Source organism: Sus scrofa, chromosome 6 (assembly GCF_054392235.1).
Source record: "Sus scrofa isolate SSC_HxYL_T2T_F1_AM1 chromosome 6, Sscrofa_HxYL_maternal_Yorkshire_Landrace_v2.0, whole genome shotgun sequence".
Classification (NCBI taxonomy): domain Eukaryota; kingdom Metazoa; phylum Chordata; class Mammalia; order Artiodactyla; family Suidae; genus Sus; species Sus scrofa.
Window position 1 is genome coordinate 86,911,590 of NC_139388.1, and position 26,251 is coordinate 86,937,840.

Here is a 26,251-nt window from a genome sequence, read left to right on the forward strand (position 1 = left end):
CAGTCAGAGACTATCTGCCTTTTCTCTGTAGGATAAGGAGGCCTTCAGCTCCTTAGCTATTGCTGATCCTCCTCTCACTGAGTGTAAGCCTTTTTGTTTCCAGATAGGATGAAGAGAAAAGGCAGAATAACTGTACAAGCTGGTGGACTAGAATCTAGCATTTCTACTACCCTGTTTTTGGCATTTGATAATACTGAGAACAGAGGGTTTTTTATGTGAGCATTTCCAAGGGTTTTTTAATGTGAGCATTTCTGATTTAATCACAACTAATATAAATACAGGCAACTGTCTATTCTATAATTGTTTAAAGGCAAAAGTTGAAATCAAAGAACTTTTGCTGGTTTAGGTAACTAACTATAGGTTCTAAAGAGGAAACTTTATCTTCTCTTCTGGGGTTATTTTTTTTTTTAGTTCCCTTTGCTTGAATGAAGGAGCAACTTTGCCCCCAAAAAAGCTTTCAAAAAACTTGAAAATTGGATTTTTAACTGAAGCAGGCCTGTATATTTGGCTAACTTACTGATAAAGGGATAGAAGGATAGAGGAAGCTAGGTGATTTTGAAGAAGAGCTCTATAAACTGTAATTAAGCCTTTTTTAAAAAAAGAGAAATATAGACCATGAAAGTTGAATTTACAGGGATATTTTAATAGACTCTATAAGTACCCTTTATTCTTATGTTAACGCAAGAAAGGAGAAAATGTCTGGGGTCTTTTCTAAAGGATGGAAATATTCTTAGCTAGTCTACCATTAATCATAGTCTGCAATATGATACAGAATGTAATAAAAGACTGATTTGAGTCTAAATACTCGGGGTGTGCATGTCTATTTTATTGTTGACACAGAGCCTTTTATTCATTATTTACCTTCCTTTTGTTAAATATTAAAATGAATGCTCATAATAATTGAAAAGTGTTGCTTTATCAAGCAGTTTGCTAAAACTAACAATAAGGAATGTATTATTAAAATCCAGTGTTGGGGGGAATGCAAAAAAAGTTGACAACTGATTTTGGACCTACTGTTTTAGCATTTGATTTATCTTTTAGAATCTGATCTGTAATAAAACAAAAACAAAAACAACACTGCACTCTTAGGACGAGAGATCTTAAGTTTTAGTTTGATGATACTTTTTAACCAGTCCTGTGATTTGGGGACCAAGTTATGTAAGCTTTCTAGAATATAACTTTCTTTTAGGCAAAATGAAAGATTGAGTGGTCTCTTGTAACTGTAGTATTAAATCCATTAAATTAATAGTACAAATTTAATTGTTTGTCCTGGAGAAGAGTAGGGCATGTTTAACCTGCTTTAGAGAACAGTATGTGTGTGTGTGTGTGTTCAAGAATTGTAATAGGATCTATTTCCATATGAATAAAGGATCTGCTGATTGCAAGTCCTTCATTTTTACCTGTTCATTAAAATAGATCTCTAGTAACTATGCTTCTATGTGTTCATCTTTGCAAGCTTAGCACTTAGTTCAATTCCTGACACACAATTGGTACTCAATAATTAGAGTAAATGAATATATGTATGAATAGTGGGTATATAAATGACCTGTAATTCAAGTCTACCTTCCTGTAAGTTATTTTGAAAATTATGTTTACTTCATTAGAAAAAGTAGGTAATGCTAATTATTGGTTGGGGAAACGAAGAGTAAATTTGGAAACTTGGCTAGAGGGAGTCGTAGATGTATTGAAGAGGCACTTTTGTTCCTTGCACTATTTTTTGTTTGGAGTGAGTGAATGGAGGTACTGTATTGTAAGTGGTGGAAACATTTAAACTAGAGGCTGGTTGTTTTTATAGTCAAGGGAAATTCAGGGATGTTGAAGCGCGAGTTAACTGTTTCAGCTCAGGCAGGAAAAGAGAGCAAGAGGGAGGGAGAAGATAAGGTTTTCTATAGTTAGGAAAAAATACATATTATATAAGTATTCAGTAGATATTACCAGTATAGTAGAAGATATATATTTCCTTTTCTTTTTTAAAAACATTTATTTTCGTGGTCAGAAGAAAATTCAGAGCCTACCTCCTGCTATATACCCTATTGCATTTCCAGCTCCTGGGAGTTTGTTCTCTTCCTGGGTCCTCCCCTTCCCAATATAAAATATTGCTGGGTCAGGAATATTTGAGAATTGGCCTGTCATGTCAACATCCAGCATTTCAGATTTCATCTCAGATTCTGTAGCTGAAAGTAGAAATATTTTCAGTTTTGAAAGCATGAGAAACCTTTGCATTTCACAGACCTATAGTTCTTGGTTTCAAAGCATTGCCTTGATATTTGCTAACTTATTATAGTGCTCAGTTTAAACTTTTACCCTTTGGGTAGCACTGCATATTCAATTAGTGTGTTGTTTGCTTTTCTTTGTCTTGTTTTATACTCCACGAAGATTCATCTCTTGAGCTAAGCACCCCCCCCCCCCATCCTCTTACTTTGGGGAAGCCTCTGTCACCTTAGGGCGTGTTTCTCAAGCGAGTGTTCACTTGCCACTTTGCTTCCTCATAAGCCTTAGGATAAACTTTATGGATGAACTCTTTTCACTAGCCAACAACCCAGCCCCTGATGTATCTTTTCTTGAATTTAAAATGGAGTACATAAAACGTATGAATATAAAAAACTCACCTGAAACTATAGCTTGCAACTGAACTAAATTTTTTCTCAAAATACTTCACTTTTATTTTATTAATTTAAAGTGGCAAGACAGCATCTTAAAATGACTCAATCTAAATAACTAGTTCATTGTAACATGTCCCCAAGCCCATTTTCCATGGAAATTTTGCAGGACCTTTGAGCTGATCAGTCTTCCTCAAAAAGGTGCTGAGGGTCTGAATTCCTGTAGACCTGCCTCCCTGGAGCTGATATAAGCTCTGCTGAAAGGAAAAGTAAAGAATTGGGCTTTTTCACATAAATTTTCCAGTTGAGGAAGAAATAAACAATGAGTATGTGTGTTTGAAATTTAAGTATATAAAATACATCTTTGTATGTATTTAAAAAAGCTGTGATATGACTGCCTCTCCTCAAAGTAGAAAGACTTTGTAACAACACAGCAGAGCACATATTAGCAAAATTCCTGACATCTTGCTTTTCTGTTGCTCAGTATCACCCTTACAATATTTAATATATGGGAGGTTTTGGAAAATCTGGAGTGTAGGATTGAAGTGAATGATTGGCCTCCTGTTTTTGTCCTTAACCTACTGTGAATGATCAAGATGCTTGGCCAGCCTAGACTCTCTTCCTACTGTCAAGGTTCTGTGGTACCGGGCTGGCTTAGTGCCTGGCATACCAAAGATCTGTCTAGTTGGCATTCCTATTTTGAGAAAACTCTACAGTTGAAATGTGGCTAGTGCAACTGGGGAAGTGAATTTTTAACTTCATCATGATTAATTTAAATTCATATTAGATAGCCATAGTCATTAATGGCTACCATATTAGACAGTTCAGATATATGATATTTCCATCATCACAGGAAGTTCTTCTTAAAGTAGAGTTCTTGTAAGAGTTTATTGGCTTGGCACAAATATCTGAACCAGTAAACTATTTTCCCAGCATTCTGATTTATAAAGAGGGGGTAGAGTCAGATGGCCTTTGGTTGCCAAGAATATTAATATGTGAACAAAAACACTGTGCAGAACATTGTTTGCTAAGGAAAAAACATATCTTAAAAACATTGTAGAAAATAGATGCTGTTGTTTCTTAGAATAATAACTGTTAAAAGATGTCTAGTAACTGCTAGCACAGTGGTTTGATTGAGAGAATTTATATCTTTGGAGGAGCTGTAATCTGTTAATTGCATTTTTCTTTTAGGTACTTAAAGCTTTCACCAAAACACCCAGAGTCAAATACTGCTGGAATGGACATCTTTGCCAAATTCTCTGCATATATCAAGAACTCAAGGCCGGAGGCTAATGAAGGTAAAAAGACTGATTGAATTAGCACTGTAGAACTCCCCCCTTCCCCCCCAAAACAACCCCAAAGACAAAACAAAAATAAAGACCCAAAAAATCCTATTATGACAGTGATTATAAATGAATACTTTGGAGTCCATACATTCCCGTTAAGTATTAAAAACCAACATTCACAGTTGGTCAGAGATTGGTGATAAACCAGGGTAAGTTCTTAATTGGTTTTTTTCTATGTCTCTTGCTAGTGAGACTGTGCCTCACATATAGTGAGTGTGTTATGTTTATTGAGTGAATTTGTTCTCATATTCCTCTGAGAAGTTACCGTGGAGGGAGCTATACCAAAAATTAACAGTGCCTCAGAGACAGTGGATGGAGTGATTGTGGTGGTTTGGAATAGATTGATTGATAAAGCTTAATTTAAGCTGTTACTAAGTCTTTTTTTGTTTATTGTTGAGTGCCAGCAACTAAAATCAGCTGGGTAGATTTTTGTGCTAAATGCCCTTATGAGCAATTTTTGGAGTTGCTCTAAGAAAGTATTTAGATTCACCAGCCTTCCAAATTTCTCTGTATTTTAAAACTAGGATGTTAGTTTCAGGTCATATTTTCATGGTGAGAATTATTTAGGTAGTACAGATGCGACTTCCTTCTTTTATTTAGTAAAGGACACTATCTTATTATTTCATTTGCCAAACTTACGTAAAAAGAAGCCTCTTTGAAAGAGATCCCATTTAATGAACCCTGTCTTAACTACATCATTCAGTCATTTCCCCTTTTCTTTTCTTTGGAGTATTAAGCATTGTTCTTTCTGGGGAAACCTATAGAGAGAGCATTAATTTTTAACTAAAATAATAATAATAACCAAAGATCCAACTCCTAAAGACGCTTTAACCCATCATATCAACCCATCATAGTTTTAAACTGTTTGGTAGCTTGGGTGGAGTTCTTTCGGGTAGAGTTTATGGCAGCAAATGATGAACAAGAATACCGAAGGGGGGGAACTATCAGTGCTGGTTAAGCAGGAGTAAACATCTTTTGCAAAACTGAAACATTTTCGGATTTCTTTATTTCACTTCAGTGGGAAGATTTCTAAGCTATCCAGGCTTTTATTTTTTATTATTATTTAAAATTGCAGCACTTTGTAATTTAGTATTGAATTTCAGTGGATTCTGGAATGATATTTACTGCATGAAATAGTTTTTCTATAGTGAAGGGAAAAAGGGAAAGAACCTTAGTGCCGAGGCCTGTCTTACGTCTTTTGAATGTGTTTCAGTAGCTGCTTTGATTTAGGAGCAATTTTCCTTAGTAATTGGGTTTTTTTTTTTTTTTTTCTTAGTAATGTTTCTGTCTGAGCATTTTATACACTCAGTAAAAAAACATTTACATTGGAGCCCCTCCTATCCTCAGACACTATCTCTGCAGTACTTCCCTCCTTCATGGAGGTGACTTCTTTTTACACCCAGATACTGTTGCTGTGGTGTTCTTTGAACTCTCTTAGTTAAAGTCATAATATGTGTGTCTCTTGGAAACTATGGTTGAATTGCTTTTGCCACTTGGTAGGGAGGAGAGGGAAATAATATGTGTTTGCTTTTAAAAAAACACACAAATTTCTTCGAGGAATAGGATGAAGTGGGGGAAGAGAGGAGAAGGTGACTCATTTAAGTATAATTTGTATTCTGTTTTTTTCCTATCAGTTTGCTACTGTCTTAAGTAGCCACCTACACTTACTATCCTTAGAATGCTGTAACCAATAAGAACAAACAACATAATGGATTACATAGGCTTTATATTAAATTACCTATTTGTAAATAAGAATTCCAGTTGCCAAGCAACTTCCCCCCACAGTGGCCTGTCACTGCCTTGAGATTTTTAAAAAATTTTAAGATTTTAATTTTTTCTATTATAATTGATTTACATGCCTTGAGACTTTAGAAAATAGTATTCCAAATCACTTTGGCACTTAATGGGTCTCCCTTATGTATATTTGTTGTAGAATCTGTTTAGTGCAATTAAATGCCATAAATAATAAGCCTTAGTTTATCCACCTCCTTATTCTCTCAAACAATAAACAGCTTACGTATAGATGGATTTGTCATTTTACGTGGTAAATCAGCCTTTGATTAGTTTTACCAACCTGTTAAATATTTTACAAAGTCTAATATGCTTGGACAATTCAAAGACCTTTAAAGGCCTAATTCTAAGTAAGGGATTAGATGCCTAGATGCTACAGCGTTGGCTGGTGAAAGTGAAACAGAAGGGCAATGCTTAGTTAGATTAGGGTACAGAGTAAACAAATAAGATTTAAAGAATAAAAAAAAGGAAACACTGACATAAAATATGTAATCCTTTTGTTAACATGTCCAAGGTGATTGGGAGTACCAGTTTGTTTTCATTTGAAGCATGAAAAGAGAAATTAATGGGTAATTCCTTTTATGGGGATAGATTAGGTATAACCTCTCCCAGATCTTGTTCAAGTTTTTTTTTCAGTTGTGATTTCATTAATCTATATAATTTATTAAGTTCCCAAATGTAACTAATAGATAACTTATTAGTCTTTTAATATTCTTAAGAGATCAGTGAATTTAGCAGTGATGAAATCTGCTGCCATTATATGCTCTAAGGCACATATCATAATGTTCAAATTCCTATTTTTAAAAGAAAGCAAGGAATCTTTAGGTTCTGATTAGTTCCTTTTTATTCAGTATTTATTCTGCCTCCCTACTTGCCTCCCTCTCTCTAGCCCTCTCTACCTGTCTGGGAAAGTGTTAGAGTCAGAGGATGGTTGTTTATGTTGTAGCAATGAAACTGCTTTGAGTATTTAATCTTCTTTAAATACTCATTACCTCTCCCTGTTTTCCACTGGTATGTTACCTGGCCTTGAAAAAATTATTTGTAGGAGTTCCCTTTGTGATGCAGTGGAGACAAATCCAGCTAGGAACCATGAGGTTGCGGTTGGATCCCTAACTTCACTCATTGGGTTAAGGATCCCGCATTGCCATGGGCTGTGGTATAGGTCATAGACGTGGCTTGGATCTGATGTTGCTGTGGCTGTGGTGTAGGCCAGCAGCTGTAGTTCCAGTTGGACCCCTAGCCTGGGAACCTCCCTATGCCGAGGGTGTGACCCTAAAAAGCAAATAAATAAATAAGAATTAAAAAAATAAAAAATTGTTTGTATAAGATTACTCCTTTATTAAAACTAGCAGTAGCTGGAGTTCCCTTTGTGGCTCAGTGGTTAACAAACTGGACTAGGATCCATGAGGATGTGAGTTTGATCAGTGGGTTAAGGATCCAGCGTTGCCGTGAGCTGTGGTGTAGGTTGCAAACTCAACTTGGATCCCGAGTTGCTGTTGCAGTGGTGTAGGCCAGCAGCTGTAGCTCTGATTTAACCTCTAGCCTGGGAACTTCCATATGCCATGGGTGCAGCCCTAAAAAAACAAAATAAAACAAAACAAAAAACCCTAGCAGTAGCTTTAAAATCTACTTTTATCCATATAAATGCTCAAATTTTTTTCTTCGTTATAAATTTTGTTGTTTTTCTACAATAGATATAGACTTGTTACATTTAATGCTTTCTGCCTTGAGTTTACTCATTCAAATTATATAAATAGTAATGAGTGCATATTTAAAAAGTTAAAATAATGCAGAAATAAATTTAATAAAATTTCAGTGCCCTTTCTCAGTCACATTGTATAACCTGTCCTCCAGCCGCTACTATGTATCCTTATGCTATATTTAAATATGTATTTATGTGAACGTGTGTGTATCTCTCTATCTACAGATGTATAGTTAGAGCAGGTCAGATTTCACATATTTGGTAGAAATCTTTCCATCAAAAGATCTACCTCAATTTTTAGAAATGCTGCTTGATATTCCATAATAGAGATTTTTAGTTAGCTATTCCCTGTTGATAGACATCTAGATTGTCTCATGTTTTTATGCTGCTAGTGAATGTCCTTGTGTTAGATTTCCAATAGGTCAAAGTGTTTTGTTCTCCAAAAGGTTATAGTAGTATATAGTCCTATTAATGTGAAAGAATTCATTTACTCACACTTCAGTAAGTTTGTGTGCGTGTATGTGTGTTAATCTTTTCATTTTCATATTTATGCAAAATTGATTGTATAGCCTCTATTACACTTGGAAATTTTTTTTGAGAGCTTTTGAAACACTTTCTTAGAGATAACAGTATTACCACAGCAGGGGTTTTAGAGAATAGTAGTGTTACTTTTTAATTACAGAAGACAAGGAACTTAAACAAAAAACAAAAAACAAAGACCCTACTTTCTGATGGCTGCTGCTGCCTTCTAGTGGTTGATACTTTCTTTATCAAATTTTATTTTCAAATTCCTTTGTCATGGTTTCTCTTCAAAACTTTATCTTTATTAAATGATGCTCTTTAGTACTTCTTGTTACCTGTTTTTCTTTGTTTTGTTGTCCATTCCTTATGTTGATTCATAAAAATTGTATCAAATTAACTCTGCATTCTTCATTTTCATTAATACACTCTTTAGATTAGGACATTTTTAACTATGACAAGTCATTAACATTCTAATCAAGTGCAGCAATTCAGCTTCAGTTACTTTGCTAAGTCCAATATAATGGAACAGTATTGTAATGTTTTTAATTTTACTCCATGCCTTATATCTAGGATCGTAAGTGTTGTATGTTACTAAGCTTGTATATTTAGGATTTTTTATTTTTCTACTGGATACATTTGAGAATTAATTCAGGAAAAAGGAGTAATTTAGATCAGGTCAGATTTCGTAAGCTTGCTCAGACTTGTCATACCACTTAAGTATGACATCATTTCAGTGCCTGAATTCGGGCAGTGTAATCTTCCTTACAGGCCTCGATCCTGTTCATTGTAATCTGATCAAAGAACAAGTCCTTATTGAAGTATGTATTTATTCTGTATTCACTGCTTTTGACAGGAAGCATATGGAATCTTTAAAAGTTTGTTTTTCTACAGTCCTAAGATTCTCCTGTCTCTCCTTTCTCCTCTTTTTCTTTTTAAGTGCAACCATGAAAAGTTTTCCATCATGTCCTGGAATCCTTACTAACCTAGCTATTTCTCACATTGCATTTTCTTATTATAAATTTTACTTTTCAGTTGACTGTATGCATTATTAATAGTTTTTTGTATGTAACTAATAAAAGGTTATACTTACTGCCTTTGTATTTTTGATTTTTTTACCTTTAAATGGCTTGGTTTCCTGTCACTTCTCCAGTTGTAATTGAGCCCCCCTAACAGTTCAACTTTGTTTTAGTGGGTTCCATTGCCTTGCTTCTTAACTATTTTCTCTAAGAAATAAATTAGCTTGATCTTGGCTGTGGCTAGAGGGACTTTTTATTAATAAAATAGGAAGTTCTTGGTCTTAATCTTGTTATCTATCACTTGATATAACACTTTCCAATTTCTTTGATATTTACCTAAGTGAAAAATTATTACTTTTTAATTTTTTATTTTTTTGCTTTTTAGGGCCGCACTCACGGCACATGGAGGTTCCCAGGCTAGGGGTCGAACCAGAGCCACAGCTGCCGGTCTACGCCACAGCCATAGCAATGCAGGATCCGAGTCACATCTGTGACCTACACCACAGCTCACAGCAGTGCCAGATCCCTGACCCACTGAGCAAGGCCAGGGATCAAACCTGCATCTTTATTAATACTGGTTGGATTTGTTTCCTCTACACAACGGCAACTCCTTCTTTACATGTTTTAAATGGCTATGTTCTATAGCAATGTGCCCTGCCTGCCTTACTCTCAGCTTCCCAAAAAGACATGAGTCAAGTACAAATATCCTTACTTATCTGACTTTAAAAGTGCCTGTTCTCTATTTTCACCTAATTTCCTTTTGAACTTCCTTTATAGTTTAAAGAAATTCAAAACTTTTATACTTAATTATTAGCCTTTCTCAGTCTAGGCTAGATGTTGGCCAAGAGTTCAATATGTGCTTAGATAAAGTGCCATGAATTTTAGGGGATATATAGAAGAAGCACAAGACACAGATTTTATTTACCTTCGGAGAACCTATGGTATGCTTTGGGAGCAAGAATAATGCATTCATTTAATAACAAGACTTTGAAAGAAGAATTTCATGACTTAGTAGATATTAGTTTAATATCAACCAGCCCTGAGTTTAAAAATCTAAAACTAGTCCTGTGTTCTTCAAAAAAAAAAAAAATCTAATGTAATAGAAAGTGCTCATCTCAAGGACTGAACACAACTAATACATTTTATGAAAGCATTTAAAAACTACAAGGTATTCAGTTATCAGATACTTTAAAATAACTTGTATATATTAAAAAGCAAAAGAACAAAGTAAAAATTTCAGCAGAGAACTGGACATAATAAAAAATAATCAAATGGAAGTTTAGAATTTTTTTTTTTTTTTTTTAATGGCCCTACCCATAGCACATGGAGGTTCCCAGGCTAGGGGTCAAATCGGAGCTACAGCTGCCAGCCTACACCATAGCCACAGCAACTCGGGATCTGAGCTGTGTCTGTGACCTACAACACCATAGCTCACAACACTAGATCCTTAACCCACTGAGGGAAGCCAGGGATCGAACCTGCCTCCTTATGGATGCTAGTCAGATTCGTTTCCACTGAGCGACGACGGGAACTCTTAGAATTTTAAAATGTATTATCTGAAATTAATAAACTCAATGATGAGTTTAACAGCTTAGATAATGAGAAAAAAATAGAAAACGAAGAAGGAAATATCTCATGGAAGTACACAGAGACAGAGACCAAAAAAAGGAGGAAAAAGAAACACCACAAAAAAGAGTGTAATGTGCATAGGGCACACTGAAAAAAGTTTGGCTTATGTGTAACAAGAATCCAAGAAGAAGAGGAGAATATGGAGTTGAAACTATAGTTAGATAATAGCCAGAAATTCTTCAAACTGCTGAGAGATAACAACCATGGAGTCAAGCATTACAAAACCCACAGAGGACAAATAAAACTACATCTGTATACGTCATAGTCAGATTGCTGAATACCAGAGATAGAATCTTAAATGTGGAATAATCGAAAACCCTTCAAGATAAAAGCAGTAAGACTGAGCACTGATTCCTTTACACAAACATTGGAATCCAGAAAATTAACATTATGAGATCTTCAGAGTTTAAAAGAAAATGAATTAGAATTCTGTAACCAGCAAAATGCCTTACAAAAGTGAAAGCAAGTACATCCAAATATCTTATTTTCGCCTTAAGATGTGACATTTATATTTACAGCCCCAGATCCTTATGCCTGCTATCCAGTCAGCTTTTTCTTCCTGCCTCTTCTGTGAGCCTCTAAAATTCATCCTTCAACTTACAGTTTCAGGTAGTCATAACAGGTCACATTCTAAGAAGTCAGATCTCCTTTCTTTGATGTTGAGAATGAGACAAAATCTTTTCTCTATTTCGGTATCTATAAAATAGAATGACACCTACCCTTTCTGTGTGCAGTGGTTGCCCTGAGAATCACCATATGTTCACCAAGTTTTTTAGTTGAAGAGTACCATAAGAATGTAATGATTAATAGTTTGTTATTTATGAATTTTAAATAGTGAAGGCAAAAAAATAGACATTTTCAAACAAAACCTGAACATTCATCTTAGGAAGCTCACACTAAACAAAATATGAATAGTAGTTTTTCAGGCAGAAGGAAAATGATTTCAGAGGAACACCCAGAGATGTAGGAAGGAAGGAAAAGCAAAAAGTGGTATAAATATATTGTAAAATATAAATGAATATTATATGAAAAAGCAGTGCCTTGTGGAATTTAAAAATATGTCAAATTAATACATAGGACCATAATAGCATGCAAGACAATGGAGTTAGGGTGTTCTAAGTCCCTTGCATTATCCCGGAAGTGGTAAAAGTTAAACTTTAATAAAAGTCAAGGAAACAAAATATACAAAAGAATGTATAATATACCAATAGAATGGGAAATGAGTACTGAATTTTTAAAAACTTGATCTAAAAGCAAGAAAGAAGAACACAGAACAGGTGGACAAATAAAAAAAAATGTATGATGGCACATCTAAATGAAAGTTTGTTGTAATTACATTAAGTGTCAATGATTCAGATATTCCAAGTAGAAAAAAAAGTTTGCTCACTGGATTGAAAATATTTTGCTTATGTGTAAGAAGAAATATACACACACAGACCCCTACATATGAAATACACAGATAGATAGACTGATTGACCCAGGAAAGTTGAAAGTAAAATAGTGTAAATACTAACCAATGAAAGTTGGCAAAGCTACACCAATAGTGGACAAGGTAGACTTTGAGGGAAGAAGCATTACTAGAGATTATGAGGCATGTTTCAAACTGATTCAAAAGATTAACCTGCCAAGAAGATAAAATAATTGTTAATGTGTATTACTGAAAACTAGCCTCAAAATATATGAACCAAATTGATTGAACTAAAAGAGAAATAAACTATCCTACAGTCTTGGTGAGAGAGTTTAACTTACTCCCTTGGAAACTGTTAGAATATGCCAAAAAGGAAAATTCAGTGAGAATATGGAATAACACAATGAACAGATTTAATCTCATTGACACTGTGCCTAACTGCAGAATATACATTTATTTTTCAAATGCACATGGAACACAAAATTGCCTGTAAAGGTGGGCCATAAAGCAAATCTGAAAAATTTTCCAAAAAAAATGGAAACGGAGGAGTTCCTGTTGTAGCTCAGAAGGTTAAGAACACTACTAGTATCCACGAGGATGTGGGCTCAATCCCTGGCTTCCCTCAGTGGGTTAAGGATCTAGTGCTGCCATGAGCTGTGGTATAGGGTGGTAGTCACAGCTCCAATTCAACCCCTAGCCTGGGAACTTCCTTATGCTGCAAGTGTGCTTCCCCCCCCGCCCCCCGCAAAGAAATGGAAATCAGGAAATCATACGTGATATTTTCCCTGACTACAAAGAAAAATGTTAGGAGTTCCTGTTTTGGCTCATTGGTTAACGAACCTGACTTGTATTCATGAGGACGTGGGTTCCATTCCTGGCCTCGCTCAGTGAGTTAAGGGTCAGGCATTGCCGTGAGCTGTGGTGTAGGCTGGCAGCTATAGCCCTAGCCTGGGAACCTCCATATGCCTTGGATGTGGCCCTAAAATAGACAAAAAAAACAAAAAAGAAAAAAGAAAGAAAACAGGTTAGATATCAGTAACAAAAGTACAATTAGGAAATTTCCATGTGTTTAGAAATTAAGCAGTGCATTTCTTAATAAATTGTGGTTGGAGAAGTATAAGATGATTTAGACAACATGTTTAAATTTATGTGATATTGCTAAAGCTGTGTATAGAGGGAAATTTATAGGTCTAAATAAAAATATTAGGGAAAAAAAGGGGGTTAAAAATTGGTAACCTTAAAGTATCCATCTCAAGGGTTTAGTTAGAAAATGATCAGGAAATTAAACCCACGAAGGTAGAAGGAAGGAAATACAGAAGAACAGAATGTCGTGAAATACAAAATGAACATGAAGGATCAGCAAAACTAAAAGTTAGTTCTTTGAAAAGTCTGATAAAAATTGATATATCCTTTACAAGAAAAATCAAGAAAAATGAGAGAAGGCAGCAGTAACCAATATTGGGCATAAAAGGGGATTACTACAGATCTTACATTTAAATGATTTTTAGGAAATATTATGAAAAATTTTATGCTCCTAAGTTTGAAAATACTATTGAATAAATTTGCAGAAAGTACTTGCAACAAAATTGTTACAAGAAGGGATTTAAAATGTGAATAGTCTTCTATCTATAATTAAAAACCATTTCACAAAAACGCTCCAGATCCAGATAGCTTCACTGATGGACTCCTCTAAGCATTTGGGAATAAAATAACATCAGTCTTGCATATACCCTACCAGGGAACGGGAAAGAGGAAATACTTCCCAACTTGCTTTCTGAGGTCAAACCACACAAAAGAACATCAAAAGAAAGAACATTTTGGGCCAGTCTCTCTCAAACGTATATGTGAAACTCTAAAACAAAATATATCCAATCTAGCAATAAGAAAAAAGATAAGGAACCACAACAAAGTTGGGTTTAATTCAGGAATGAGAGATTATTGAAGTGTTTGAAATTTGAGGGGGTTGTTTGTTTTGCTTTTCAGGGCCACAGCCTTTTTAGGGCCATTTCCTGCGGCATATGGAAGTTCCCAGGCTAGGGGTCAAATTGGAACTGCAGCTGCTGGCCTACACCACAGCCATAGCAACTTGGGATCTGAGCTGTGTCTGTGGCCTACACTACAGCTCACAGCAACACCGGATACTTAACCCACTGAGCAAGGTCAGGGATCAAACTCACATCCTCAGGGATATTAGTCAGATTACTCAGATTCATTAATGCTGAGCCACAGTGGGAACTCCCTGGAATTCTTTTTTTTGGCCATACTCATGGCATGGCATGAAAAAGTTCTTGGACCAAGTTTCAAACCCATGCCGCAGCTGTGACCTGAGCCACTCCAGTGACAATGCCAGATCCTTAACCCACTGAGCCACATGGGAACTTCCTTGGAAATCTGTTTATTTTTTATTTTTAGGGTCTCACCCTCAGCATTGGAGGTTCCTGGGCTGGGGTTGAATTGGAGCTGTAGCCGCCGACCTATGCCAGGGCCACAGCCACTCGGGATCGGAGCCATGTCTGTGACCTACACCACAGTTCATGGCAACACTAGATCCTTAACCCACTGAGCAAGGCCAGGGATTGAACCCAGGTCCTAACAGATGCTAGTCTGGTTCATTAGCCACTGAGCCATGATAGGACCTCCTCGAAATCTGTTTAAATGTTGCAATAATAGAATAAAGGAGAAAAATTATATGATAATTTCAATAGATATAGTAGAAAAAAGTACTTGATAAAATTCTATACTTATGATTAGAATGATGGTTATTATTTATTTATTTATTTAGTCTTTTTGCTTTTTAGGGCTGAACCTGTGGCATATGGAGCTTCCCAGGCTATGGGTCGAATTGGAGCTGTAGGTGGCCGGCCTACGCTATAGCCACAGCAACGCCATATCCGAAACATGTCTGCGACCTACACCACAGCTCATGGCTGCACTGGATCCTTTAACCTACTGAGCGAGGCCAGGGATGGAACCTGCGTCCTCATGGATACTAGTGAGATTTGTTTCTCTTGAGCCACAGTGGAAACACCAATGGTTATTATCTTTAAAAAGTTTTTACAAACTAGATAGAGGGAGGAATTTCCTTAATCTGACAGAGAATCTACCAAAAAAAGCTATAGAAAGCATCATACTTAATGGGAAGTAGTGGAACTAGAAGGATGCTCACTGTCATTACTTCTGTTTACAGGATTGTGCTGGAGGTCTTGGCCAGTACAATAGGCAAGAAAAAGAGTTGAAAGATGTGAGACTTGTAAAAGAAGGAATAAATCTGTCATTATTCTTAATATAATTTTGTAAAAAATACAAACTAATCTACAGATAAACCAGAAGGAAAAAAAGTTGACTAAGCAAGGTTGTTGCATATGAGGGTATATTAAACATCAGTTGTATTTGCTCATGCTAGCAACAAACAATAGAAGATGTGATGAAAATATTTATACCACTAAAAATGTCAGATATTTAGGAATAAATCTAACAAAAGATGGGCACAGCCTCCACAATGAAAACATAAAACATTGAAAGAAATTTTTTTTCTTTTTTGCTTTTTAAGGCCTTACCTGGGGCATGTGGAAGTTCCCATGTGAGGGCTTGAATTGGAGCTGCAGCTGCTGGCCTACACCACAGCTCACAGCAATGCTGGATCCTTAACCCACTGAGTGAGGCCAGGGATCAAATCTGCATCCTCATGGATGCTAGGTGGGTTTGTAACCTGCTGAGCCACAGTGGAACTCCAAAAGAAATTTTTAAAAAGAAATAAAAGGTATTTATAGATTGAGAGACCTGAGATCATAAAAATGCTGGTTCTCCCATTGGGATAAAGTTCAATCTGTAGATCATTTGAAAGTCTAACAGGTTTTGTTTGTGTGTGTGTAAATTAACGTGGTAAGTCTGAAATGTGTTAGGGAAATGTAAGAAGCCAAGAATAGTCCACATGATCTTGAAGAAAGACGTGTTTAAAACTTATTAGGATTTATTAAAAAGGTACAATAGTTAAAACAGTGTGGTACTTACAGAGGGATAACCAGGACAGTGAAACTGTATGGAGTCAAGAAAATATCTATCTCACACCATATACAGAAATCAATTCTAAGTGGGTAGTAGGTATAACTATGAATGGTAAATAATGTTATCTTCTAGAATATGATGGAAAATATAATTTGGGGTAGATAAGATTTCTTAAGCTGGACACAAAGTACTGATCATAAAAGAAAAAAAATTAATAAATTGGACTACATTAGGTAGTTAATTTATGTTCATCAAAAGTTACCAGTAAGGGAGTAAAAAGGAAGAAGGTATGTATAATACCCATAACCATAAGGATTTGTATCCATAGTGTGTTAAAAAACTCTTCAAATCAATAAAGAGTCCAGTAGAAAAATGAGCAAATAGCACTTTGCAAAAAGAAGATGTCCAAGTAATCAATAAATATGAAAAGATGTTATACCTAATTTGTCATCCCCCAGAAATGGTTTAAATTAGAGAAACTAACAATTCCAAGTGTTGTTGAAGATGTGCAGTAACTGGAATGTCCATACTCTGCTGTTTGTTGTGCTGATCTTGGAAAATTAATCACTTTCTACTAAACTTGAACACATGCATACCCTATTACCCACAATATCATTTAAAAAACTTGAAAAAAGAAATTTTTTTGAAAAAAAAATTTTGATTGAGGGTAAAATTGACATACATTTTAGCAGTTTCAGGTGTACAACATAATATTTGATATTTTTATATGATGCGATCACCACAGTAAATGTACTTAATCAACATAAATACAAAAATCTTTTTCTTTTTTGCTTCCTAGGGCTGCACCCATGGCATTTGGAGGTTCCCAGACTAGGGGGTTGAAATTGGAGCTGTAGCTACCGGCCTGCACCACAGCAACACAGCATCCTTAACCCACTGAGCAAGGGTAGGGATTGAACTTGCGTTCTCATGGATGCTACTCAGATTCGTTAACTGCTGAGCCATGACGGGAACTAAAAATTTTTTTCTTGTGATGAGAACTTTTAGTATTTACTCAGCAACTTTCAAATATACAATACTGTCGTATTAACTGTAGTTGTCTTGCTGTGTGTATTACATCCCCATGACTTATTTATTTTACAACTGGAATTTTATGAATTTCGACTTTATCCATTTCGCTCCCTACCCCACCCCCTGCTGCCTCTGGCAGTCACAAATTTGTTCTCTGTATCTATGAGATTTTTTTTAAAGGGTCTACATGAGATCATATGGTATTTATCTTTCTTTCTTTGACTTATTTCTCTTAGCATAATGCCCTCAAGGTCCATCCACGTTGTTGCAAATGACAAGATTCATTCTTTTTTTGGTAGCTTAATATTCCATTGTACATATGTGTTGATGTGTGTGTATATATATATATATATATATTTAACACATTTTCTTTATTCATTTGTCAATGGACACTTAGGTGGTTTCCATATTGGATGAATACTCAGAAGTGGAATTGCTGGATCATGTGGTAGTTCTATTTTTAATTTTTTTGAAGGACCTCCATACTGTTTTCCATAGTGGCTGCACCGGTTTACATCCCCATCAACAGTGGGTTACATTTTCTCCACATCCTTGCCAACACTTGTTATTTTTTGTCTTTCTGATAATGACTCTTCTAACAGGTGTGAGATATCTCGCCCATAGCTCCAGTTTTGGTTGGAATATGAATAGATGTACACCAAAAGATCTTCATAAAAATGTTGGATAATTAGTCATAAGCCCCAAAGAGCAAACAACACAAACTTCATTAGTAGTAGAATGGATACATATTATATGATCATATAATGAAATGCCAAGTAACAATGAAATTGTATCATCTGCTTCACAGACCACCAGCAGCGATGTTCCTCAGGGTTCTCTCCTGAGCCCTCTGTTTCTCCTTCATTTCCATGGCTTTGGCGTTTATTTAACGTTCTCAGAATTCACACATATATTGCCCCGGCCCGTCTATTCTGGACTAGAACTGATGTCCTCGGACATCTCTGCTCAGGTGTTTTACAGACACCTTGTTAAGGTGAACTCATCTCCACATCCCCTGCATCTGCCTCTCCTCCAGGGAGGTACTTGTCTCAGCATCTGGGAATCTTTTGTCGATCAGCTTCTCTATACGACTTCCATTCCCCCAAATATAAACTCTTGAGAGTAGAGACCTGTTATGTTTTATTAAATGGTGGATTTAACGATGCTTAGAACAAAACTTGGCATGTAGTAGGGCCTAAATCTATGTTTTGTTCAATAAGTCTATCCTTTTTCTATATTCAATTGGTTTCCAATTTCTGTCGGTTTTTAGCTCCTAAAATCTTCTAAAATCCTTTTTATGCCTGCAGCCGCCTACTTAGCCAAGACTCCCATCTACTGTCTGGACTGCTTTGAAGGGACCAAGGGAAGAGTGGGTGGGAGCAGTTTGGAAGAAGAGGACATTTATGTTGCTGATGAAATATCTGATATACAATATGTAAAACTTTTTTGTCTTATTCTGTAATGGATCCAGCTTTATTCAAACTGACAACTAATATGGAGTGTCACCTCATGAGATTTAACTTTCTTTTATGGCCAGGTGCTGTAATCATCAGAGTAAACTCATCTATTCTGAGAGTGGGAGGTGATGATGGATTGAGAAGATAAAGGAAGGATAAGATGGGATAAAGGAAGATCTATCTCTTATTCCATATTCCTTTCTAAGGGTACCCCCACCCCCACCCCCTTTGCTGAGGTTCACTAACCTTGACTTTCCAGATATACAAGGGTGGCTTCATCTCTGGTACTTCTTTCTGAATCAAAACAAGTACTGCATCTTAATCTATTTTGCCAAAGAGGCCTCCACTTCAGTATTTTAAATTGAGCTCTCTAATCTGAGCTCTGTGTTTCCATGTTGTTATACTTTGGCTTCTTGTGTATTATAAGGCAGTGTAGAAACTCCAGGCTTCTCTTCTTGGATCACCTGGATTGGAGTTTCTTAACACATTTCATGGTAATCCAAATATTTTTATGGGAGCAGGACTTAAAATTGAGAGTGGGAATCTCTCTGTGTCAGCAAGATTTTCTTCCCCAGGTCTGAAATAATAGGTTCGCCTTTTCTCACACATTTTTTTTTTTTTCAAGTTTAAACATCAGCTGTGTTGGGCCATAATATGTTCATCTATAGGGCATTTAGTTATTAACAAATTTTTTTATGGATACTGCTATTTGAAGATTGTTTTTATATTTACCTAAAATTTTATCTATAAAAGAATAAAATAAAATTTTATCTATAAATGTGTCTTACCTCTCTCCCCCATGTAAATAAGCTCAGGAGAGCAGGAACCTTTTCTGTTTTGCTCACCAGTGCTTAGTGTCAGACAAGCATTTACCGAACACTTATTGGCTGAAGGAGTAATGCTTCTACTTTGGGACTTGGGTGGTTTTCTTTATAAGTATTTACATCTTTCTTTCAGCATTGGAGAGGGGTCTCTTGAAAACACTGCAGAAGCTGGATGAATATCTGAATTCTCCCCTCCCTGATGAAATTGATGAGAATAGTATGGAGGACATTAAGTTTTCCACACGGAAATTTCTGGATGGCAATGAAATGACACTAGCTGATTGCAACCTGCTACCCAAACTTCATATCGTCAAGGTAGGCCTGCGGTGTGGGGGTCACACTGTTCTGATACCTCGTATCTCTTTATAAGATCGTACTTTCTCTGTGCATGAAACTTTGCTAATCTTCTGACACACACTGTTTAGACCTCCCACCCCCAAATAGTGTAACTTAATGCTATCTAGGCAATAGTTGCTATCTAGGTTAATTAAGTGGAAAACTGGGTCTTAAAATTGAGGCATATGAGAAATAGAAATATTATATATATATTTTTTTCTGTGACTGCATAAAAATTCAAAGATGTACCAGGGAACTTTGAATTGTTTGCTACTCTGATTTATATCATCTAACTTTGTCCTGTGCTCACTGGCTTTTTCTATTCAAGGCAGAAAATATTTATTGAGCATTTCTTGTATGAAACACTGTGCTAAATAGGATAGTTGTGCAATAGAGGTCAAGAAAAACATAGATCTAAACTAGTGTGCATGTTTTAAAGTATCCAGTGATTACACTTGGCTCCTTCTCTGGATGGACAAGGCAGACATTTGCAGTCACTGTCACACTTCTGAATCTCTGGTGTAGTTTACAGTCCTTATTATTTAAAAGTCTCGTTAGAGAGTTCTTGCTGTGGTGCATTTGGTTAAGAATCCAGCTGCAGCAGCTGGGATTCCTGCAGAGGTGCAGGTTCTATCTCCGGTCTGGTGCGGTGGATTAAAGGATCCTGTGTTGTTGCAGCTGCAGCTTGGATTCAGTCCCTGGCCTGAGAACTTCCATATGCCACAGGTGCATAATTAAAAAAAAAAAAAAAAAAAAAAAAAAAGGTCTTTTTAGAATGAAGTTGACAGACTTTTTTCAAGTGGAAGCAGTTCTCAGAGATTCACAGAATTATTTTGCCTTAAAATCAGAGATTTGTCTGGCTTATAAGACATGGAATATAAATGTTAACCTTTGATCTCTTTTTATTTCAGGTGGTGGCCAAAAAATATCGCAACTTTGATATTCCAAAAGGAATGACTGGCATCTGGAGATACTTAACCAATGCTTATAGTAGGGATGAATTTACCAATACCTGCCCCAGCGATAAGGAGGTTGAAATAGCATATAGTGATGTAGCCAAAAGACTTACCAAATAAAATAGCACTTATGAGAGCAATGTCTCCACATCTTCCCCGACTAAGAAAATGCTTTTCCTAACAGACTGCTCCTCTTCTTATAAAGTAGAAATTTTATTTTGCACGAACATGCAGTTATTCCAGATTAGGCTAAGGGGGATAGACAAGGTATAGTAGCTGTCTTTAAATGTATACTCCTAAGCAGTATTATTTAAAATTCTTTTACCCTGCCTACCTCCCCTACCCTGGGTCCCCCTCTCCTCTAATTTGGGGACACTCCGTCACAAACTTTTCACTTTAAAGGTAGTTTGGCATCTCTCCAGAGCCCTCACCACTGTGTCCATTTGCTGGTATAGATGGCAGAACTTTTGGGGTGCACTGTTTAACTATTAAAATAGTAGCCATGACCTCATCAGTCAGGCCCAAACTGGTGCATAATGCACGGTACAAGAAATATTTATGTATTTTTGAAATTTTATAATATTTAGTAAGAGTATATGAAAGGATTGCTACTGTATCAAAATATTCTGTTTCAATTTTGTCTATCCTGGATATGTGCGAGGGGATGTTACCACCAGAGAGAGCATCTACAGAAAGTCACTACAGATTTTGCTATTTTTCTTTGGATAGGATTTTTACTTTTGCCTAAAAGCATTTGTCTTTCATACCAGTTAGAACATCTGACACTATGTGGAAGCTAAAAGTTTAGAAGGAGGGAAGATATTTTCAAGATCTTCCTCAAGTATTTTATCCACATAAGAGAAACCAACGGGCACCTGATATTCTCTGTCTAAATGTGTTACTGGCTAAATGTATATTGCCCAGTGCCATTCATTTGGAACATTATTGCTTTCTTCTCTTATTTTAAAAAAAGCTCCCTTTTTTAGGTAAGCATAGGCCTTGCTGTATGTAGATCTTTTGAGCAACACTACATAAAATGATATTTAGTTGACTTAGCTACAGCAGTACAGTGATTAGTAGTGTAAAAATTAATCTAAGGAATGTAGCGTGGGTTTGTCAAAATATCAAGTAGAATTTTGTTTCTAAAGCATATTTAATGTGGGTAATCTAAAGAATGCAGTATCTATCCTATATTAAAAACAAGATAAAACACAGAGTACCATTCACCCCCATTTACTATTAGACTGGGTAGACTTTAGTCCTTTTGGACTAAATTATAGTTGTTATGGTAACTACACATGTTTACTGAGTTTTGTCTAATCCCAATCATTGCACTTCCTTCAATTAAATTTTTCTACAGCCACATTGAGGAATAGCACTCTGCATGTTTATTTCTTAAATTGCAGTCCTAAACCAGGAATTGTGTTTTAACAAGGATGAACTTAGTGAAAATAAAATGAAAGTTTGCTATGTATTCATTAAAAAAAAAGACTTTCTAAGTACTATTCCAAAGACTGGTTGTGGCTATAATAATGTTTTGGTGATTTTTTTGACACCTAACTCGTTTAAGAAATGCTATTTCTCACAGGCTGTTTTTGGAAATTTTAAGTATATTGCTTTAAAATGGTAATATTTTCTTCCCTTTGATATGCTAACATTTAGTAAGCACTGGCTTTATGGGAACAGCCAGATTTTTATAAGCATTCTGCATTTTCAAGAAACCTGTCAGTAATTAGCTTGGTATAGAAAGATAAGAAAAGCTTCATATTGTATCCATTTGGCTCAGGGAGATTTCTTTGCTTTACCTTTCTTTAGAACTCCTGTTGCTGATCAAAATTGGGTACCACCTTTTTGTAATAAAATATTGGGTGGTGATTTATCTGGTTTCAGGAAGAAGGATTATCCAGTTTATCTGAGAAATTCTATAGCAGTAGCTTCTGTGGATGAAAATGTCACATCTGCACCAGTACACAGCCATCCATCCTCATTTTTCACTTGTAAAATAGTGGTTAACTTGGCATTCAGATGATATTGAACCTTGCCTCATAGCTTAAAGTACGAAAAAGATTCAAGAGAAAGGGGGCTGTCTGTTCTTTCAAGTGAACAGAGAACTAAGGGGTGCAAAGTAGAGGGCTGACGAGGCAAGAGCTACAGTCCTCCAAATAGAGGGATGAAAAAACACATTCTGAAACTTGATGGTGAAGTATTTTCACTTTGGATATTTATTCTCTTTACTTTTTTTTTTTTTTTTTTTTTTAATTTATCCCATGATTACACTTGGCTGTCTCTCTGGATATCCAAGGAACATAAGGTCTATCTTTATAATTCTGACGAAGGCTGAATCTTATACATTATCAGGGAAGTTAGATGAGATTGAGATTGGCAAATGGACAAAAACTAGTAAGAAAAAGTGATCCTAGAAAATGCTTTTTTTTTTTTTACCCCATCTTATATTTGTGGAAAGATCATAGTTTAAAATCTTGGGAAATTTGAGCTATGAAAGTTTTCATGGCAGTTCATATAGTGTATGGGTTGACATAATAGAAATCATCTGATACTATTTCTGTAACTACTGAGTCATTCCCCCTTCATTAAACTTCTTTTGTTCCATTTGAATAGGGAATTAACATCTGAATGGAAGATCCTACTAATTTCCAAGGGATTCTGAGAAATTTTTGTGTTCAACAGTTGGCGAGTTCTTTACTCTTTCAGTTTAGGTAACATCTTTTTTTTTTTTAATGTAGGTGCAGATTTTCTGTTACTTCTGTGTTTTAGGGGGGGCAGGATTATTGACTTTTGTGGTAAAATTCATGTAAATTTTATTTCTTGGTGACTTTGGCTTATACAACTTATCTTTAAACCCTTGAGCAATCTGTATACAATGAAGAGGTTTTTGACATTTATTCTTATACTAAGTTGATTGACTCTAGAATTTAGACGTATTTACTTCTGTCAAGTTTTGAATCTCTGCAGAGTTGCATGTAGATAGCTTTTATTTCTGTGCATTTAAAGTATCCATTTAGAAAATATCTGCAAGCTAAAAATGAGAAGAAATAGAAATGTATTTTTTATGAACATTTTGATACACATTTCATCAAGTTTATTGGTAATGAATTTCTTACACTGGTTATAATCAGTATTTGATTCAAAGAGAGGAAGCATTCATTATTGACATACTATATGGGCTTTTTTTATTCCATCCTTTACAATTTACCAAGGTTGGGGCTGTCAAAATTGTATTTTTATCATGGAAAAAAATTTCAACTCCCAGATCATAATGTTAAACAGAATTGGAGTATTTTCTTTAGAACTACTTGAAATGGCAAATGAAAGCTTATTATAGAATGCATGTATTTTCTTTTCTCTCTCTGGAACCAGTATATTGCTGGCAGCTATTGTATTAAAAAAATAAAGTATATTTTCACTATCATAAAAGGTTCTTTTTTCCCCCCTCATGATAATAAATAACAGCTCCAGGTAAAGTGTTTTATTTGAGACTACTTTTTTTTCTCCCATGAGTGGGTGATGCAGCACATTTAATAGATTAAAGAAGAAAGACCAAATGATCATCTCAATAGGTGCATGAAATAATTTGATAAAAACTTTCATGATATCCATTCTTAGTGAAACAGAACCAGAAATTAAATTTTTTTAACCCTATAAAGACATCTGCCAATAACTTGCAGCAAATTCCATATATAAATATGAAACAGAAGCCCTGCCATTAAAGTCAGGAATAAGACAGGATTGCCTTCTATCACAGCTATTATTCAACCACTTTCCATAGCTACTTTATTAGAGGCATTGTAAGCCAATGCAATAAAATCAGAAAAAAGAAAAGGGGGGGAATGGAAAAGAACTGATGAAATAACTTCTCTTTTGCAGATGATGCACATATATAAAAGAAATCCAGAATTAGGTTGTTTTAATCTACTCTTAGAAGTAATAAAATTCAGCTGCTTATTAGATACAAGATTGAGGAACAAAAATCAATACAGTTATTATACACTAATATTAACTACATTAAAAATTAATAAGCATTGATTTCATCTGGAAGAAAACTGGGTAACTGAGAAAAATGGATGGGAAATTGTCAATGTACATGTTTTCAAACTTGCAGAAATTTATACCATAAACATATTACCTATTCTAAAAAATAAAAATGCTTTAACAGATAAGCTCTAAGATATTTCAGATCAAATCTAATAAAGGATATTCAGTTCCTTTATGGAGAAAAGTACCAAATATCAAAAGACCTAATAGAAACCTGCTTAATGTATAGGTATACCATGTTCATGGATGGAGAACTTAAAAGCATAAGAATTTCAATTCTGTCAAGTAATTCATAAATACAATATAGTTTCCCAATAAAGTCGCAAGAGGATTTTTTGGGAACCAGAAAAATGGATTTAAAACATTTATATGGAAGAATTATGCTCCCCAAATAGTCAACATATATCTGGAGGGAGGAAGGAAAGACAGAAAACTTGCCTGACAAGATGTAAAGACTTGGAGTTCCTGTCGTGGCTCAGTGGTTAACGAATCCGATAGGAACCATGAGGTTGCAAGTTCCATCCCTGGCCTCGCAAAGTGGGTTAAGGATCCAGCGTTGCCGTGAGCTGTGGTGTAGGTCAAAGATGCAGCTTGGATCCTGCATTGCTGTGGCTGTGACGTAGACTTGTGGCTACAGGTCCAATTAGACCCCTAGCCTGGGAATCTCCATATGCCGTGGGTGCGGCCCTAAAAAGACAAATGAAGACTTAAAAGCCCATATAATTGATGGGTAGGATATGGTAGGTCACAGCAACACAACACTCCTGCAAATACTGGAAAATAAAACTGGGGTAGGACACACACACATTTTGTTTCTTTTTGGTTGCACCCACAGCTTGTGGACGTTCCCTGGCCAGAGACTGAACCTGCACTGCAGCAGTGACCCAAACCACAGCAGTGACAATGCTGAGTCTTTAACCCACTGAGCCACAGAGCAACTCCCCTGAATAATATTTTTAAACATCATAAAACTGGGAGCAATAAATAATTGAATTGGGATGTTAGAGGAGGAAGCTTTCCTGAGGTGAACTGATGGTCCTCCCATTTTCTCCCCTGGGGCATTTGCTGATTCTGGGCCTGAAACAGAACTGGATTTGGTTTATGCAGAGGGGCTCTACTGGGTAAAAGAAAATTATAAGCCTCTTGGTGAAAGGGCACATGGGAAACCTGAGACACCTGAAATAAGTGACTGGTTTTCTCACAAGGCATTTGCTGAATTCTAGAGCTCTGCATGCCATGCTAGAAGCTAAGCCCAGGGCTTTCTAAAGGCAGTGAAATCTCCCACAATGACAATGTTTAAGAGGCAAAATTTCATTAGAGGGAAGGGCTTACCTGAAATGCATAGAAAGTTGCAGCTTAGTTGCCTGTCACTGGGAGTGGGAGTGGCAGTTGATTGCAGACTGGCATGAGGGATCTTTTTGTGGTGGTGGAACTTTTTTTTTCTTTTCTACCTTTTGCCTTTTTAGGGCCACACCTGAGGCATATGGAGGTTCCCAGGCTAGGGGTCTAATCAGAGCTGTAGCCGCAGGTCTACATCACAGCCACAGCAACGCGGGATCTGAGCTGCATCTGCA

General features: G+C 36.0%; 1 protein-coding gene across 1 annotated transcript in view; it reads left to right on the plus strand.

Moving 5' to 3' along the window:
• Nucleotides 1-24,059, plus strand: part of CLIC4 (chloride intracellular channel 4) — an 81,514-nt gene extending 57,455 nt beyond the window's left edge. Inside the window, exons 4-6 of the mRNA XM_021095589.2 lie at nucleotides 3,792-3,898; nucleotides 19,466-19,647; nucleotides 20,580-24,059. Coding sequence (XP_020951248.1) covers nucleotides 3,792-3,898; nucleotides 19,466-19,647; nucleotides 20,580-20,744 — 454 coding nt within the window. The 3' untranslated portion in view covers nucleotides 20,745-24,059. The remainder of the gene's footprint in view (nucleotides 1-3,791; nucleotides 3,899-19,465; nucleotides 19,648-20,579) is intronic.
• Nucleotides 24,060-26,251: the final 2,192 nt, after the last annotated feature.